Consider the following 15,705-nt stretch of genomic DNA (forward strand, 5'->3'; position numbering starts at 1 on the left):
TAACTTGAATACAGTAAGCAGTGATGAGCAGATAATTTTGTTTAGTAATGATGTTGGAAGGATAAGTATCATCTAGGACAAGAGGGTAACTGTTCTTCAAAACACTACCTTGGAATCTTTCCACATTTATCCCAGATGGTGCCTTGATTTAAAGTTTCATCCGAAAGACAGCTCAACCAAGTACTACCCAAGTGCCATGCTGAATGATCAGTGCAGATTTTTACACAGATATTGATCATTATTTGAAATTGCAACATTCTGAGTTCAAAGTGAGAATACCACCAAATTATTTCAGCATTAGGAATTTTTTGTATTATATGCAATTCAACAGGTCACAAGATCCATCATAATAACTGATCTGAAATGCCTAATCATGAAAAAAATTACAGAATACAATAATAAGAGCATCCATGTGGCCAGGTACATATTTAAGTCATCTGATGGACCCAAATAACAGGTTTGTGGATGCAAAGGAAATGTTATTCCGAAGAAGTGATCTTTTTCTTTCATATAAACATTATAAAAGATAATATGTTGTGGGATCAAGTGCTTGCAATCAGAGCACTTTTGGGAAAGAGGGCCACCTAAAGCGCAGATGACAAACTGCAACATGAAAAGTTCTTACAGGGGAGAAGTACTTCACTTCCACAAAACCCCAGTTGAAATTCTTAATTTAGCAGAGACATTGAAATGGTAACAATTGAAGAACTGCAGGAAAATTGAAATAACTGTGAAGCAAGAAGAAAGTAAATGTTGCTCTTAATCCATAAAATTAAAACCCAAATAAACTGGTAATATTTTAAATATTGTAAGTAGAAGTGGAGCTTCTAGACAACCTTCTAGAACACAATTTCTGAAGCTAGTTTCAAGATGATGCAAAGAAAGGTTGGGAAAGAAATACAAGTTAAAAATAACACGTTTTACAATATTACTTCCCTCAGTGAGAAAATACAAAAACATAACAAGTTTAAATGTTTCACCATATTTTAATTTTAGGTTAATTACTAGGTTCAGTTTCAATTCAAAATCCTCTGATCCACAAGCTACCCCAAAGGTAATCTTTGAAAAAAAAACTTACCTCGTTCACCACCTTCTGCTTTCTGACCCACAATCTGGACTCAAAACATGTTTGTCCCTACGTGCATTCAAAATTTCAGCTAAAGTTGGGTTCCGATGCAGGTGTCTAAGATTACACCTGTTACCAAAAGTAGAACTACATGTGAAGTTGCATCAGGCAACTAAACCATCTAGGTTAGACTAAATGCCCATTTTGGAGCAACCCTAGGATCTTCTGAGTCTAGTGTACACTGCCTGAGCAGCACCAATACTGAGCCTGAAAATGGGCTCAGATAGCTTTCTACTCCATTGTGTTCCTAAGTTCATTTCCCACAGCACTATTTGAGAGCATTCTTTTGCAGTTCTCTCTAAAATATAGTTGAACAACTAAGTCTAATCTTTCTATAGTATTGGAGAAACTGTGGTGGGGAATCTCCACTTAATCAACAGTTACTCATCCCATTAGAGAAAGTTCTGAATGACAATATGCCTCCACCCCATTTTCCCAGCAGCAAGGGAATTTTCAGGAAAATGCATCATGTTGCATCAAAATAATCAGCAGTGATAAAAAGGCAGTTAGACTGCAAACCAATAATTTCACTAGTGGGAAGATTCATATAACAATGATGCATTATAAGATCATTCTTTACTTGTAGTTCTGTAAAATGTTATTAAATTACAATTAGATCAGGCAGACACAACCAGACTACACAATGACTTCCTCATGGGTTTTCCTATAATGGCAGTATGTCCATGAAGATTCACATGTAATTTGTGGAAATTATCTGCTGAAGGTCAGATTGGTATAGTGAAATCAACACACTTCCCCTTAAACAGATTTCTGTGAAAATTTTGAATAAAACGGATTGGAAGCATTACAAGAATGCACAGCCAGGCCATAACAATCATCAGTGTCAAACAGATATGGTAAGTAAATATTGTTTTTAGCTTGAATTTTATGCATTTGCCTGGTTGTTTCTTATACATGAAAATTTCAGTGTTGATTGAAGCAGCTATTGTATATTTTTCCATTAGTATGCATTAAATACGTAACTGAATTAAACATTTTTCAAAATGTGAAGAAAATGGAAAAGAGATTGAATTTTTTTATATATTTGAGTATACAGCCTAATTTTATATTTTGACAACCTGCCAAGATGATGCCATGAACAGTGATGTTTTCCCCCCACATTGGTGGGGATCAGTAAAGGTGGTGCACAGAACTGTAATACTAGAAAGACACAAGGAATAAAACTCATGTGATGTTGGTAAAATGATGCAGTAACTATTCAGAACCATTGTGCAAATTTAGATGGTCTAGATATTGTGGGAAATACATCCCATTCTACCTTTGACATTATTGTGGTATTTCATTAGACCTTGTTCCTTAATTAAAATTGGGCTTTTTATTTTACAAGCACTGTATCATTTCCTTTAACAAAAACACAACATATTTAAGCATTGTAGTCTTGGTGAGGACCAGAGTGAACTAAAGGACTTGCCTTGTAACCAGGATGCCATGGGTTCAAACTCCAAGCAAGGAATATTTTAGAGTCTGGCACTGGATCCAAATTAAGAGAAGAACATAAGGAATTTTTTTTTCCTGCTCTTTAATGCAGAAGGATGCAGATTTCTAAAAGGTTCAACAGACTGATTACTGGGATGCCAGAATTGCTCAAAGAGAAAGACTGGGTTATCTAGGCCTGTATTCACCAGAGTTTCAATGAATGAGAGGAGATCTCACTGCATTGTACAATAGGGCTTGACAGGCTGGATGCAGAGAGGTTGTTTCCTCTGGTAGTCAATTGTGTTTTGTGGGTGGGGGGGGCGGGGGGGGGGTTGATATCTAGAACAAAGGGTCACAATCTCAGAATACTGGGCATGATATGTAGGACTGAGGTAAGGAGAAATTTCTTGGAATTCTCTATCCCAAGAATGCAAAGGCCAGGTCACTGAATAGATTTAAGAAGGAGATACATTTCTAGGCACAAAAGGCATTATGGATATGGGGATAGAGTGTGAATAGTGTACTGAGATAGAAGATCAGGCATGATTGTGTTGTCTGGCAGAACAGGCTCAAAGGGCTGAACGGCCTAATCCTGTTCTTATTTTTTCTACGTTTTGAGAATTGATGGGACATTTATTGTTTTTTGTGATTAGTTCAGTGTCTTCCAGCATTCTACTTTTCCTATTAAATCTCGTGGCCTATTATCATTATCTCACTTTTATCTACCTGTATCAAGATTGCTTAAGCAATTAATTTTAAACTTATATATTAATTAAAACCCTCCATTACAAGCAGTAAAAAAAAAATCAGAAAATGTCTTTTAATGACTCACCTTAAGATTACCAGCCTTCCTAATCACTTTCTTTTTAAAGGTAGAAAGTGATAATTTTCAGGCCAGTTATAAATGAGTTGTTTTTAATCTGTTTACAAAACAGATTGTTTAAAAAAAAGATGTAGGCAAAAGGCAGGTAACCATAGGCCAGTTAGCTTAACATCTGTAGTCAGGGAAATGCTTGAAGCTATCATTAAGAAAAATAGCGAGACATCTGGATGGAAGGGGTTCCATTGGACAGACACAGCACGGATTCAGGAAGGGCAGGTTCTGTTTGACAAACTTACTGGAGTTCTTTGAGGATGTAATGAGTGCAGTGGATAGAAAGAAACATGTGGATGTTGTATACTTGGATTTCCAGAAGGCATTCGATAAGGTGCCGCATAAAAGACTTATCCATAAGATAAGGATGCATGGAGTTGGGGGTAATGTATTAGCATGGATAGAGGATTGGTTAACCAATAGAAGGCAGAGAGTTGGGATAAAATGGATGTTTCTCTGGTTGGCAGTCAGTGGTGAGCGGGGTGCCACAGGGGATCGTGCTGGGCCCGCAACTGTTCATGATATACATTAACGATTTGGAAGAGGGGACCGAGTGTAGCATACCCAAGTCTGCTGATGACACTAAATTGAGTGGAAAAGCAAATTGTGCAGAGGATGCGGAGAGTCTGCAGAGAGATATAGATAGGTTAAGTGAAAGGGCAAGGATCTGGCAGATGGAGTACAATGTTGGTAAATGCGAGGTCATCCACATCAGAAGGAAAAATAGAAGATCAGATTATTACTTAAATGGTGAAAGGTTGCAGCATGCTGTTGTGCAGAGGGACTTGGGAATGCTTATGCATGAATTGCAAAAGGTTGGTTTGCAGGTGCAACAGGTTATCGAGAAGGCAAATGGAATGTTGGCCTTCATTGCTAGAGGGATTGAATTTAAGAGCAGGGAGGTTATGCTGCAACTGTACAGGATATTGGTGAGGCAGGACCTGGAGTACGACGTGCAGTTTTGGTCTCCTTACTTGAGGAAAGTTAAACTGGCTTTGCAGGCGGTGCAGAAGAGGTTCACCAGGTTGATTCCGGAGATGAGGGGGTTAGCCTATGAGGACAGATTGAGTCAGCTGGGTCTACACTTGCTGGAATTCAGAAGAATGAGAGGGGATCTTATAGAAAGATATAAAATTATGCAAGGGATAGATAAGATAGAGGCAGGAAGGTTGCTTCCACTGGTAGGTGAGACTAGAACCAGGGGACATAGCCTCAAGATTCAGGGGAATAGATCTAGGAAGAAGATGAGGAGAAACTGCTTTTTCCAGAGAGTAGTGAATCTGTGGAATTCTCTGCCCAGCGAAGCAGTAGCGGCTACCTCATTAAATACACTTAAGACACAGATCGATTTTTGCATAGTAGGGGAGTTAAGGGTTACGGGGAAAAGGCAGGTAAGTGGATCTGAGTCCATGGCCAGATCAGCCATGATCTTATTGAATAGTGGAGCAGGCTCGACAGGTCAGATGGCCTACTCCTGCTCCTACTTCTATGTTCTTATGCTTCCTTAAAAACTTTACAAACATGATGCTATAACTATGACAAGCCAAATTCCAAACTGCTTTAGAGAGAAAACAAGCAATTTTGCTCTGCTAAATATCAGAGGAACAAGTTAAATATCTGGTTCAGAATCCTGTGCAATGTCAATCAGAAAGTATAATGTTTACACAAAATATTATCTCTATTTTTCCTTTCCAAATTTGACGATGCTGGACCTTAATGAAGAAATGTCTACTGAAAAAGAGAAGTAGCACTAAAATTGAATTAACATCCATCTCCAATAAACTTAGAATAAATAATTGAGTAAATCCCAAGCTAAAGATTTTGTTAACCTCTAGAAGACATTTTGTAGTCAATTTATTGCTTGCATTGGAGAGGTTTTGTTAACAATTTTGTGACAAACTTATAAACATCACATGCCTCAAAAATATCAATGAAACATGGATCAATTACATTATTTGAAGGAAGATAACAAATATATTTTACTGATTTGTCTGTTACATTACCAGTATATTCATAAGGGATGAAAAAATCTAAAGCAAAATGAGACACAAAACTTCTCCACTGAATTAGTACAATGCTGAAAAAAAACATGCATAAGTGCAATAGAAATATACAATATAAAATGTTTTTGCAATTATATTCTAAATTTTATCTTTTATCTAGGGTAAGAGTATAACTTATAAAACCTTATTAAGGGAAAAAACTGATCATGAACAATAGTGACAATGTTTAATATTCAAACTTAACACTCTGCTCACTGAGAATCAATCTTGATATCAAACTTGCTGATAATGGTCAGCTATGTGGAGAGTTAGAAGCTAGGATTGTAAACTTTAAAATAGTTTAGCAATGTTAAAAATGTTAACATTGCTAAACTATCTTAAAAATGTCTTGCAATCTTCAAAATTAGGATGGGTTTTCATAAACCAAGAGGGAGAAACTGTTTCTGCTGGCAAATGCACAAGAGGGAAAAAATCAGGATAAATGTATTTACATACTGCATAGTTAAGATCCCGAACACACCAACATAAAGGGTGGGAGAACCATAAAAAACAAAGATATAGAAGCAAAAATAGACCAATCTGTATCACGGGCCAGCCCCACTGGTCATAAGGTCCTGGCTGATCTAATCTTGGCCTCAAAACCACTTTCTCACCCTCTCCCCATACCTATTAACTCCTTTGTAGTTGAAATGTCTGACTTTCTCTGCCTTGAATATATTCAATGACTTTGTCTCCACAGCTCTCTGGGGTAGAGAAATACAAAGATTCATGACTCAGAGAAGAAATTCAGCTTCACTGCTGCTTTAAATGATGAACTCTTATTCTGAAGCTTCGCCTCCTGCTTCTAGATAACTGACCAGAAGAAATATCCTCTCAGCATCCACTCTGTCAACCTCTGTGAATCTTAAATGTTTCTGTAAGATCACTTCTTATTCTTCTGTATTCCAATAAAATTGCGTTAAAACTTCCCTACCTTTATACTCCATGCCATTTATAATACAGGCCAACATTCCATTTGCCTGTCTAATTACTTGCTGTACGACTATGCCAACCTTTCGTGTTTCATGCACCAGGAACTCCAGAACCAATAGTACTGTGACATTTTGCATTTTCATTCATCGTTCCAAGATGCATAATCTCACATTTTCCTGCAATATACTCCATCTGCAAACTTCATGCACACTCACTTATGCTAACTATATCCGTTTGCAGGTTCTGTGTATCCTTCTCACAACATACACATCTACCATTCCAGTGATAAAGATTGCGAACTAATAGAAAGAGGCAAGTATAGAACATATTCTAGGGGAATGGAGCATACATGATAGAATTGGACATACAATCCTTTTTATTCTCCATGGATCCATTAGGGCCCTTCACTTCTTTTTGAACACAGCCCTGCCAGTTGTCCTCCACTATCACCCTCTATCGCCTAGATAAACTTACTCTCATACTGAGCACTCCACTCATTTCCTCCAAATTAAAGATGTAGCCATGGGAACCCGCATGGATCCAAGGAATATGTAAAACAGTTCTTGTTCCATTAAAGTCCTCACCTCACTTTTTCCTGCGACCTTGAAATTTTCATTGGTGTTCTTTCCTGAGTTAGTAAAAAAAAACTCTCAGATTTCATCACCTTTGCTACCAATTTCTACCCTTCTTGCACTTTCAGATGCTACATCTCTAACTCGTCCCTTCAACTTTTCAACTTCTGAGGATAGGTAAGCAAACAATATCTATTACAAGCCCACAGACTCCCACAGCTATCTTGATTACACATTTTCCCAGGCTGCTTTATGCAAGGAGTCCATTTCATTCTCCTAGTTCCTCCAGCGATGGCGTGTCTATTCTCTGATGGTGAGATCTCCTACATCAAGTGCTTCCCAGATATCTTACTGTTTCCAAATTGTGGTTTCCTCATGACCATTGCTGATTGGGTTCTCAAGTATATCTGTTTCATTTCTTGCACTTCTATCTCACTCATCCTTCTCCCACCTAGAACAAGGATAGGGTTCCTCTTCTCTTTGCCTTCAACCTCTGGAGGATGATGATTCATTAGATCTTCCTCCACAATTTCCACCAACTGGATCATGATGACATCACCAAATGCATCTTTCACTCCCTTCCTTTTCAGCATTCTGAACGGACCATTTCCTCAGGGGCTCACCAATTCACTCTTTCATCTCCACTACTCCCCTTTTCACAGCACCTTCCCTTTTGCCTTGTCCCTTCTCACTATCCAAGTACCAAAGCACTCTTTTCTGATGAAGCGATGATTTACCAAGTTGAAAGTAGCACAAGTTTTAACGAGTGTTGACAATTATGCTAAATCACGCCATCAGCATTGACATGAATGACCACATTGCACAGCAATGTGGTATCTGACATGCACAAATTAGACTTAAAATCTGACTGGAAAGTTGCAGAGTTACACATTTTGTTCTGTTATTCTGGTGATTATTATTGAATTGGGTTATCCAGAAAATTTATACAAGGTAGTTCTACTTAGAATATTCTGGCTAAAATTGAAAGAATACAAATGGCCAACTTGGCTCATTTTGTAGCACTTTATAACTTTAAAAAACTTATGGATATACCTCTGCTCCAAATCAGTCTTGAAGTACATCTGCAGTGTTGGAAATGCTATGGTTAGAAAATATTAAACCAGGATCTGCCTGTTGTAGAAAGCACAATGAGACATGAAACGCTCTGTGGCACTGTTAGGAAGTCACAAGAAATGTACCTCATCATTCAATGCATTAAAGATTGACAGATGATATGTTCATGCTACATTGAAAACAAAATTGGAGCATTTGCTTATATAATCATTTCACTTTGAAATTATTCATTAAGTACTTTCTTGATGTGCCAAGGTGCTAAACAAATGCATTGTTTTTTTGTCATTCCAACAAGCAATTGTAGGAAATAATGAGGAAGATAGCAAAATAACCATAACAGTAATCAATAAATATAACTCATACATGCACAATATCTGTCCAAATCCCCCATGATTATAATTAGCTTTGTTTCTGCATGATCATTAATATAAGAAAGCTGTTTTCTGAGATGTGATTTCATTTTAAACCACTAGAGGGCGCACATTCTCCAACTGTACTGAACTCTGGCTACCAGATTACTGTAAATAGACTCCCACACACTGCTAATTGGTTTACATTTCCAGTAATTTCCTCTTTCACAATGAGTGGACCAGAGTTATGTGGAATCCTATTCAAAGCAACATTTCAAACAGATAGGAGCAGAAAAAAAATCTGCTATCAAATGGAGATGACCTGCACAAGTTCTAAGAAGTAGAATGAGGCATTGAGTTATTTGTCAGCAAAATAAAATAATTTTGAAAGCTATTATTCAGCATTCAGTACACCGTGGATATGAATAAATATTCTCTCCTCTCAATTGCCGAGAAGAGATGAATATTCAATTAATTATAGAAAGCAAAGTTTGGGCTTTGACTTCTCCTCCCACACAATTATGATTTTCTACATTCATTTCCAAATGCAATATTATGTTTTTAAAAAAATACACAAAATAGAAGAGATTCAAAAATGCAGATTGATATTCCATGAAAGAATCTCCTGCACTGAACACTGGCAATTGAACAAACTTAAATCATTTTAGATTTGTTCAGGAATCAGATGCATTGAAATTGTAAAAGATAACTTTACATATTCATAATCTGGGCATGGAACTTTGTCTACTGGGACACAGGGTTCTGCTCCCTTTTAAAAGTGGACCATTTAGCTTGTACTGCCTCTCATCATCCTTCCTACCAAAATGAATCTGTGCAATAAACTTTACCTGCCATGCATACGGTCATTTCACCATTCTATCCTATCAAACCTATTATATGGTACACACAAGATGCTGGAATTTGCAGCAACAAACAATCTGTCAGAGGAACTCAGCAGGTGGAGCACCATTTGTGCGGGGTAAGGAATTGTCAACGTTTTGGGTCAAAACCCTGATTCAGGACTTGCATGCGGAACTTCCTTGAAAGGCTTTTTAAAGCTGATACACACATCAACCACAATATTCTTATCAACTCTCTCTCTGCTACTTCATCAAAGAACTCCAGCATTATCAGATGTAATTTGCCATTAATGCTTCCGTCTGGACTTTACTTACATACTTTTCCATGTGACAATTAAATTTGTCCTAAATATTATTTTTAAAATGTTTCCTCACAACCAGCTCTTACCCAGATTGGCTTGTAATTTATCATTCATTTTTAACTAGAATGCAACATTTGCAACCCTGCAGTTTAACTCCAATGTCTAAAGATGATTGGAAAATTGTAGCAGAATTGGAATTTCTATCCGTACTTCTATCAGTAACCTAGGATGTGTCCCATCAGGACTCAGAACACATTTCCATCTCTGAATATGGTCAAGTTCCACCTTTTAATAGTTTACACTTACTTTTATCTTATTTAATTTCATTCCCATGTCTACTTTACCTTGACACAGAAAGCATTCTCTCTTCCAGAGGAAAGGGAAAGAACTCATTTAGCATTCATTGATCCATGTCCTTCCCTTCACAAGAAAATCTTACCTTTGGATGCTAAATGCCTCCACAATTCATTTGAATACTCATTGATAAAATATTTTTGGATCGTCTTATTTTAGCTTCTAATCTGTTCTCATACACACTGCGGGCCTGCCATTCCCTTAAGAGTTCCTGCAAAGATTTGCAGTCCCTTTGGTTCCTTACTGTACTATGACTTTCAAATAGTCATGTACCCGTTTTCTGGTTCATTTTAATGACTATAGGAATTGCTTTTAGTAAGTAGCTTTTTTTTGGCACAAGTAAGTGTAAATTACATTTGGTGCATATTTTCCATTATCCTTTGCTTCAGTCTAAAAAATACTAAGCAGAAAGTTAGCCCCATCCACAAATTTGTCAGTGAATTTCTGTTGGGAGTTTTTGCTAATTGTGCTTGCTACCAGGTCTTAAAATTAAGCTGTATCTTTTGAGCAGAAATATGTTAATAGGTACATTTTAAAGGGATTTTAAATGCATAATTTTATATTTTTATTTTGAAGCTTACCTCTTTACCCCAACATATTTTTTGAAAAGGTTGTTCCAATAATTTAAAATCTGGTCACCCATTGATGAAAAGCCCTTTTCTGTTTTATTGACCAAATTTCAGTATGTTGAAACCCCTAAATATGTCAACGATTTTTTAAAACTCATCTTTTAAAATGTTTCAAAAACTAGTGGATTAAACACAGAAGAGTTTGCATTCAATTATGTGCAAATTACCTTGTGCAGAATCATGCAGAGAAAGAAATACTTCTCCAAATGAGCATAATTTTAGTCACAAGTTGTGCAAGGATTGTGGATTGCTCAAAGTGGAAATTTTATGCATATATAATTCGTCACCCTGGCAGTTCTAGCCTTGGATGCCCCTCCTTTCCCCATCATGGAAATGTGTTTACTGTGAACCTGCACCCACCTTCTCTTTGAAAGCCTCTCAGTGAATGTTTTACCCATCAATTTTTCATCCTTGTCCATACGAGCCAAAACCCTATTAAACATGATATTTAGGAAATAATGCACTCAACTCCCTAGACATCGAAAAGGGAAAGAAGAGCCAACCAAGAAACATTCCACAATTACTATAACCAAGATTTCAGTGGATACTGTACCATCTGTACTGTACTGTATATGATACTGTAGTATTAGCGGGAGATTTTAACTTCCCTAATATCGACTGGGCCAACCATAATGCAAGGGCTTGGATGGAGTGGAATTTGTGAAATGTGTCCAAGAAAGCTTCCTTTATCAAGTTATTCAGCAAGCTCAAAGACAGCAAGAAGAAATTTTCTGGAAAAACGTTGACAGTTTGTTTGCTCACCAAGAAACTGCAGATGTTTGGCCACGTTGTGGTACCTCAGACCTCCCATCTCCTCAAAACCAAACGTGATAATAGTTTTCGACAAAAGTTTAGAAATTGGAAGCAAATTTATAAACAAAGATTTGAAGAACTCTTAAAGAGTTTAAAACTTATTCAACATTTTCTCTTTAATCTTGCACATCAATAGAGAAGATGACTAAACATTCTGAAAACAAGCTTTTGTTATTTTTATAAGTCACATGCTTGTCCATTAAGTCAGATAAATACTTTGTTGCCAAACCACTCTCTTAAGATCATTCCCAAATGTTTACTTGGAATATATGCAGCACCAGAAATCAAAAAACAACGAAGTGATGGACAAGATGCATCAGCGTTTCAAATGTTTTAAGAATGTGCACCACAATTGTCAACAAAAATTCAGAAATCATCTGTAGGATGAATAAATTCTAAATTTTGGAGAAAGGGGAAGAGGGGGGAAAAAGGCCCTTAATCTGTATAATGAAATACTGATTCAGAGACAAAAGTTCTGCAAGATGGAAAGACAATTTTTTTCTGAAATCTCACACTTATAACTTGAGCACTTTTTAAATTAGATTCCACAAAAGAAAGCATGATTTATGCAATAAATGTTCAGCATGGAAATAACTCCTGCTGTTACCACTGAGTAACTGCTTGACATATTCTTATATCTATTATTTTAATGGTACTAATCTAGTTAAATGGAGTTAATGCCTGTATTAAACTAACAGAGAAATTCTACACAAACTGTGAACATTTATCTGGTGATGTAGCGCACAGCATAGTAGTTTGCAAGCTATTTTTAAATAAAACTAAGCCTAACAGATGCAGAAGCTCATTAAGCACTATATATTCTGGAATTCTTACTGGAGGGCTATATTAATACACTGTAGTAAAATTAAGAGCAGCCATTATACTGAGATTTTAAAAATATTTTGCAGATGTAGCACAACGATAGAACGTTACATACCTGTAGGTGCAAGACAGTCCTTCCAGTCAAAATATCCAGCATAAATTCCAGGCTCTAGAGAGCCAACAATTGGATCCGATTTTAGTTCAATATAAGTTTCAAAGAGCCTCTGGTCCAGATACTTTACAGCACCAATGCTAACCTGCAAACATCACATTCCATGACTTCAGAGATCTTCCAAAAAAAAGAGTAAAACAAAACTTAGAAACACATTCAGCAAGGCATTGGTTCCGCCATATGATTGGAAAGGAACACGGCTCAGTGAGAAATACAGCAGGTTGGTCAATATCTGTGAAGATCATTGGCAGCTGATGACTTGGGATATAGCATCCATCCATAAATTTAAAACATGATAGGCAAAAACATTATTGTAACTGAAAAAGGAGAGAAAAGAAAATTGTCCTATGTGTATTTTGCCACCAACCATGTTATTGCATCATATCAGAATACCTAATCAACTCTTATTTTTCAATTTTGGATATATATCTGAATTGTTAATTGTCACTCCACAAATGCAGACTTAAAAAACTGTGCATGTATATCTTTTTCTGCTTTTATTTCTGATTTCTAGCAAGTGCATTATTTTGCTTTTTAGTTGGAAAGGAACACCTCTCATTGGACTCGTTTGAAATTTCCAATCACAATGAATATTTCAGAGACATTATAATTGCAGGTAGGAATGTTTTATGGAGAGCAGTTTGTGCAGCCTCCCTATTTTAAGTTGAACAAATAAATATTTAGAACAAGGAACTTAAAAGTGCACAAGAAAAATCTTTTCTTCCATGAGACTGGTTAGTGCAAAACAGATGTTACTACCAATGATGCCGAAAAGGAACAAAAGATAGGATAGAATTTGCTAAGTGACAAATTCTAATGCAATTTTTATTCATGCCTCTTTAATCAATATGAATCTGTGCACCCTTGCCACCATCTTAATGATGTAATTATTAAATATTTACTACTTAATTAATTGCACCACTGATAAACAATTTTATTGATAATATTTATTAGTTCAGTGAACTAAACAAAATATACTTCAATGAAAGTGAGCATCTAGTAATACCTAGCTTTCCCTTGTCAGAAATAAATGAAAATTCTCAATTCTTAATTTTAGTCAAACACAAACAATGAACTTTATTTCCAAACAAATGTAAAAGGTCATTCCCAATACTTACCACTTCCAAAAGTTGCCAATTGAGGGTACCAGTCTGGATCAGAAGCCTTTCTAATTTATCTCAGAAAACATAACACTGTTTGTTTAGCCAGGCTTCCTCTAATGCTAAGCCAATGAAATCAATCCTATTTATAGGAACCTCATTAACGTGAGCTAACAACCAACCTAACCTCACACATTGCCTGCACCTGCCCATTTTTTCAATCCTCACTGTCTCAGTTTACATAGAAGTCTTGAACCATTATGCTAAGCATCCTAGATAAAGAACAGGATCAATATCCAGAATAATTTAAAAGCAATTTTGGTTTCTAATGAACATTTATCAAAACCTGAAATATTACCTTGGTTTCTCTCTCCACTGATGCTGTCTGACCTACTGAGAATTTTCAGCATATGTTTTTAATCTAGATCAAATCCAAAAATCCCTTCTTGGACAAATCAGTAGAGATGACTATACATAGAATATATCATAGATCATTAAAGGAAAACAAACCTATTATGGTGTATAAATTAATACTGGGATAATGTTGATAGACATGGCCCACAGAGATTTACTTTGCAGCACATTCTATTTTCACATGTGGTCTGTAGCACATATTTAAGAGGAAGTGTAGTATGACTTCACAAGTGACCCATGCTTTAGAAAAACTGAATTTTTCATTGCATTAAGTTGAATGTAACATTGCAAGTAGCAGCTTCAGACCATTTGGAATGACCTTGTCTATGAGCCAGAAACTGTTGCTTCAAATCAAGCTCCAGAACATGAGTACACAATCTTGATTAACATTTTGATATAATAATGGATCAATGTTATTTTGTCAGAGATACCATACTTCAAATGAGGTGTTGAATTAACACCTCCATTTCCATTAAAGTGGAAGTTAATTTAATGGCATGGGATTTCTCATTATCCTTCAAATCACATCCACCAGAACAGATTAATTGATCCTTTCTCTTATGCTGTTGATACCTTTCATAGTTTTTGCTTTTGGGTGCATGACAGCAGTGGCTGCACTTCATAAGTGTGTAAAATAGTTTGAAAACATACTGAGAAACATCATGATACAAATTATAAATACATGCAGTTGTTTTCTCGACTCCCACTGAGATGTCACATTGTGGGCAAGAACATTTCCTCATTGGTTGAGAACTTTTTAAGTTTTTGAGTGAGACAAGTTTTTGAGTGGCGACAGGCGCTTCTGCTTGTAGGAGGAGAACTGATAGCTTTCAGGAGTTTTCACACTATTACCACAACATAGATTATCTGGAAAAGATTTTTATAGCTACTTAAGATAAACATATCTACACTAAGGAAGGTGGGCGAAGAGGAAAAAATCTAATTGCAGACAAAAACATTCAAACCTGATCAGATGCAGTACTAATGCAGAAGGAACAAAGTTATATGAACTAATATAACAGAGTAAGATCTTTAAAAACAAATGCCCAGTGACATCAGAGTTATGGAATGATTGTGCCATTGCCCTCAATCTGTTTTCAGCTCAATGATTTGAGGAACAAGTTTTTAAAGAATTCATGCATTTATCTGAATATTTTATATGTCCTAATATATTTCTAGCTGACAAACTTTGCTTCTGGTCATACTTATGATATCGTCTTTCATTATCATTCTTTTGTTAACATTGTTCACCAAAACCTTTTTTTGTCAAGGTTAACACCCAGGTACAATGCCCAATTAGGAAGTCATAGTCATGTGGGTTTCTATTTGAAGGGAGTTGGAGAACATGGGAATTAATTCTTTCAGAAATTAAATAGAGCTTTTGTGAAATTTAGATTATGCACAATATTGAACCTGTTAACCATGGAAAGATACATTTCCCAGGAAGGGGCACCAGGAATATTCACTAGATTGGTTCCTGGGATGAGAAGAGTGTTGTGCGAGGAGATACTGAGTAGAATGCGCATACTTTCTTTGGGTGTAAGAGAAGGATAGGTGAGTATTTTTATTTTAAATTTTTAGTTTTTCAGCATCTAGGCAAGGCTGGGAAGCCAGCATTTTTTGCCCATCAGGTGAGTCATTACCTTGAATCACTGCAGTCCTGGGTGTGGCATTTACTGTCCATTTCTTGGTCCCTGGATGACCTACAAGCTCACTCATAGTGTGGATCACATCAAATGGGAGTAGCAAGTTGCCTTCCTCAGAGGAAAATTTGGTAGATTTCAATCTACAAATTTATAGAGTTCAATTTCAGAGCTTGCCATGATACAAT

At 36.4% G+C, this 15,705-nt stretch overlaps 1 protein-coding gene across 4 annotated transcripts in view; it reads right to left on the reverse strand.

Moving 5' to 3' along the window:
- Nucleotides 1-15,705, reverse strand: part of exoc2 (exocyst complex component 2) — a 222,625-nt gene that overhangs the window by 23,661 nt on the left and 183,259 nt on the right. For all 4 annotated transcript variants that reach the window (XM_052016796.1, XM_052016798.1, XM_052016799.1 and 1 more), the window contains exon 23: nt 12,304-12,445. In XM_052016796.1, the coding sequence (XP_051872756.1) occupies nt 12,304-12,445 (142 nt within the window). The remainder of the gene's footprint in view (nt 1-12,303; nt 12,446-15,705) is intronic.

Source organism: Pristis pectinata, chromosome 5 (genome assembly GCF_009764475.1).
Source record: "Pristis pectinata isolate sPriPec2 chromosome 5, sPriPec2.1.pri, whole genome shotgun sequence".
Classification (NCBI taxonomy): Eukaryota; Metazoa; Chordata; class Chondrichthyes; order Rhinopristiformes; family Pristidae; genus Pristis; species Pristis pectinata.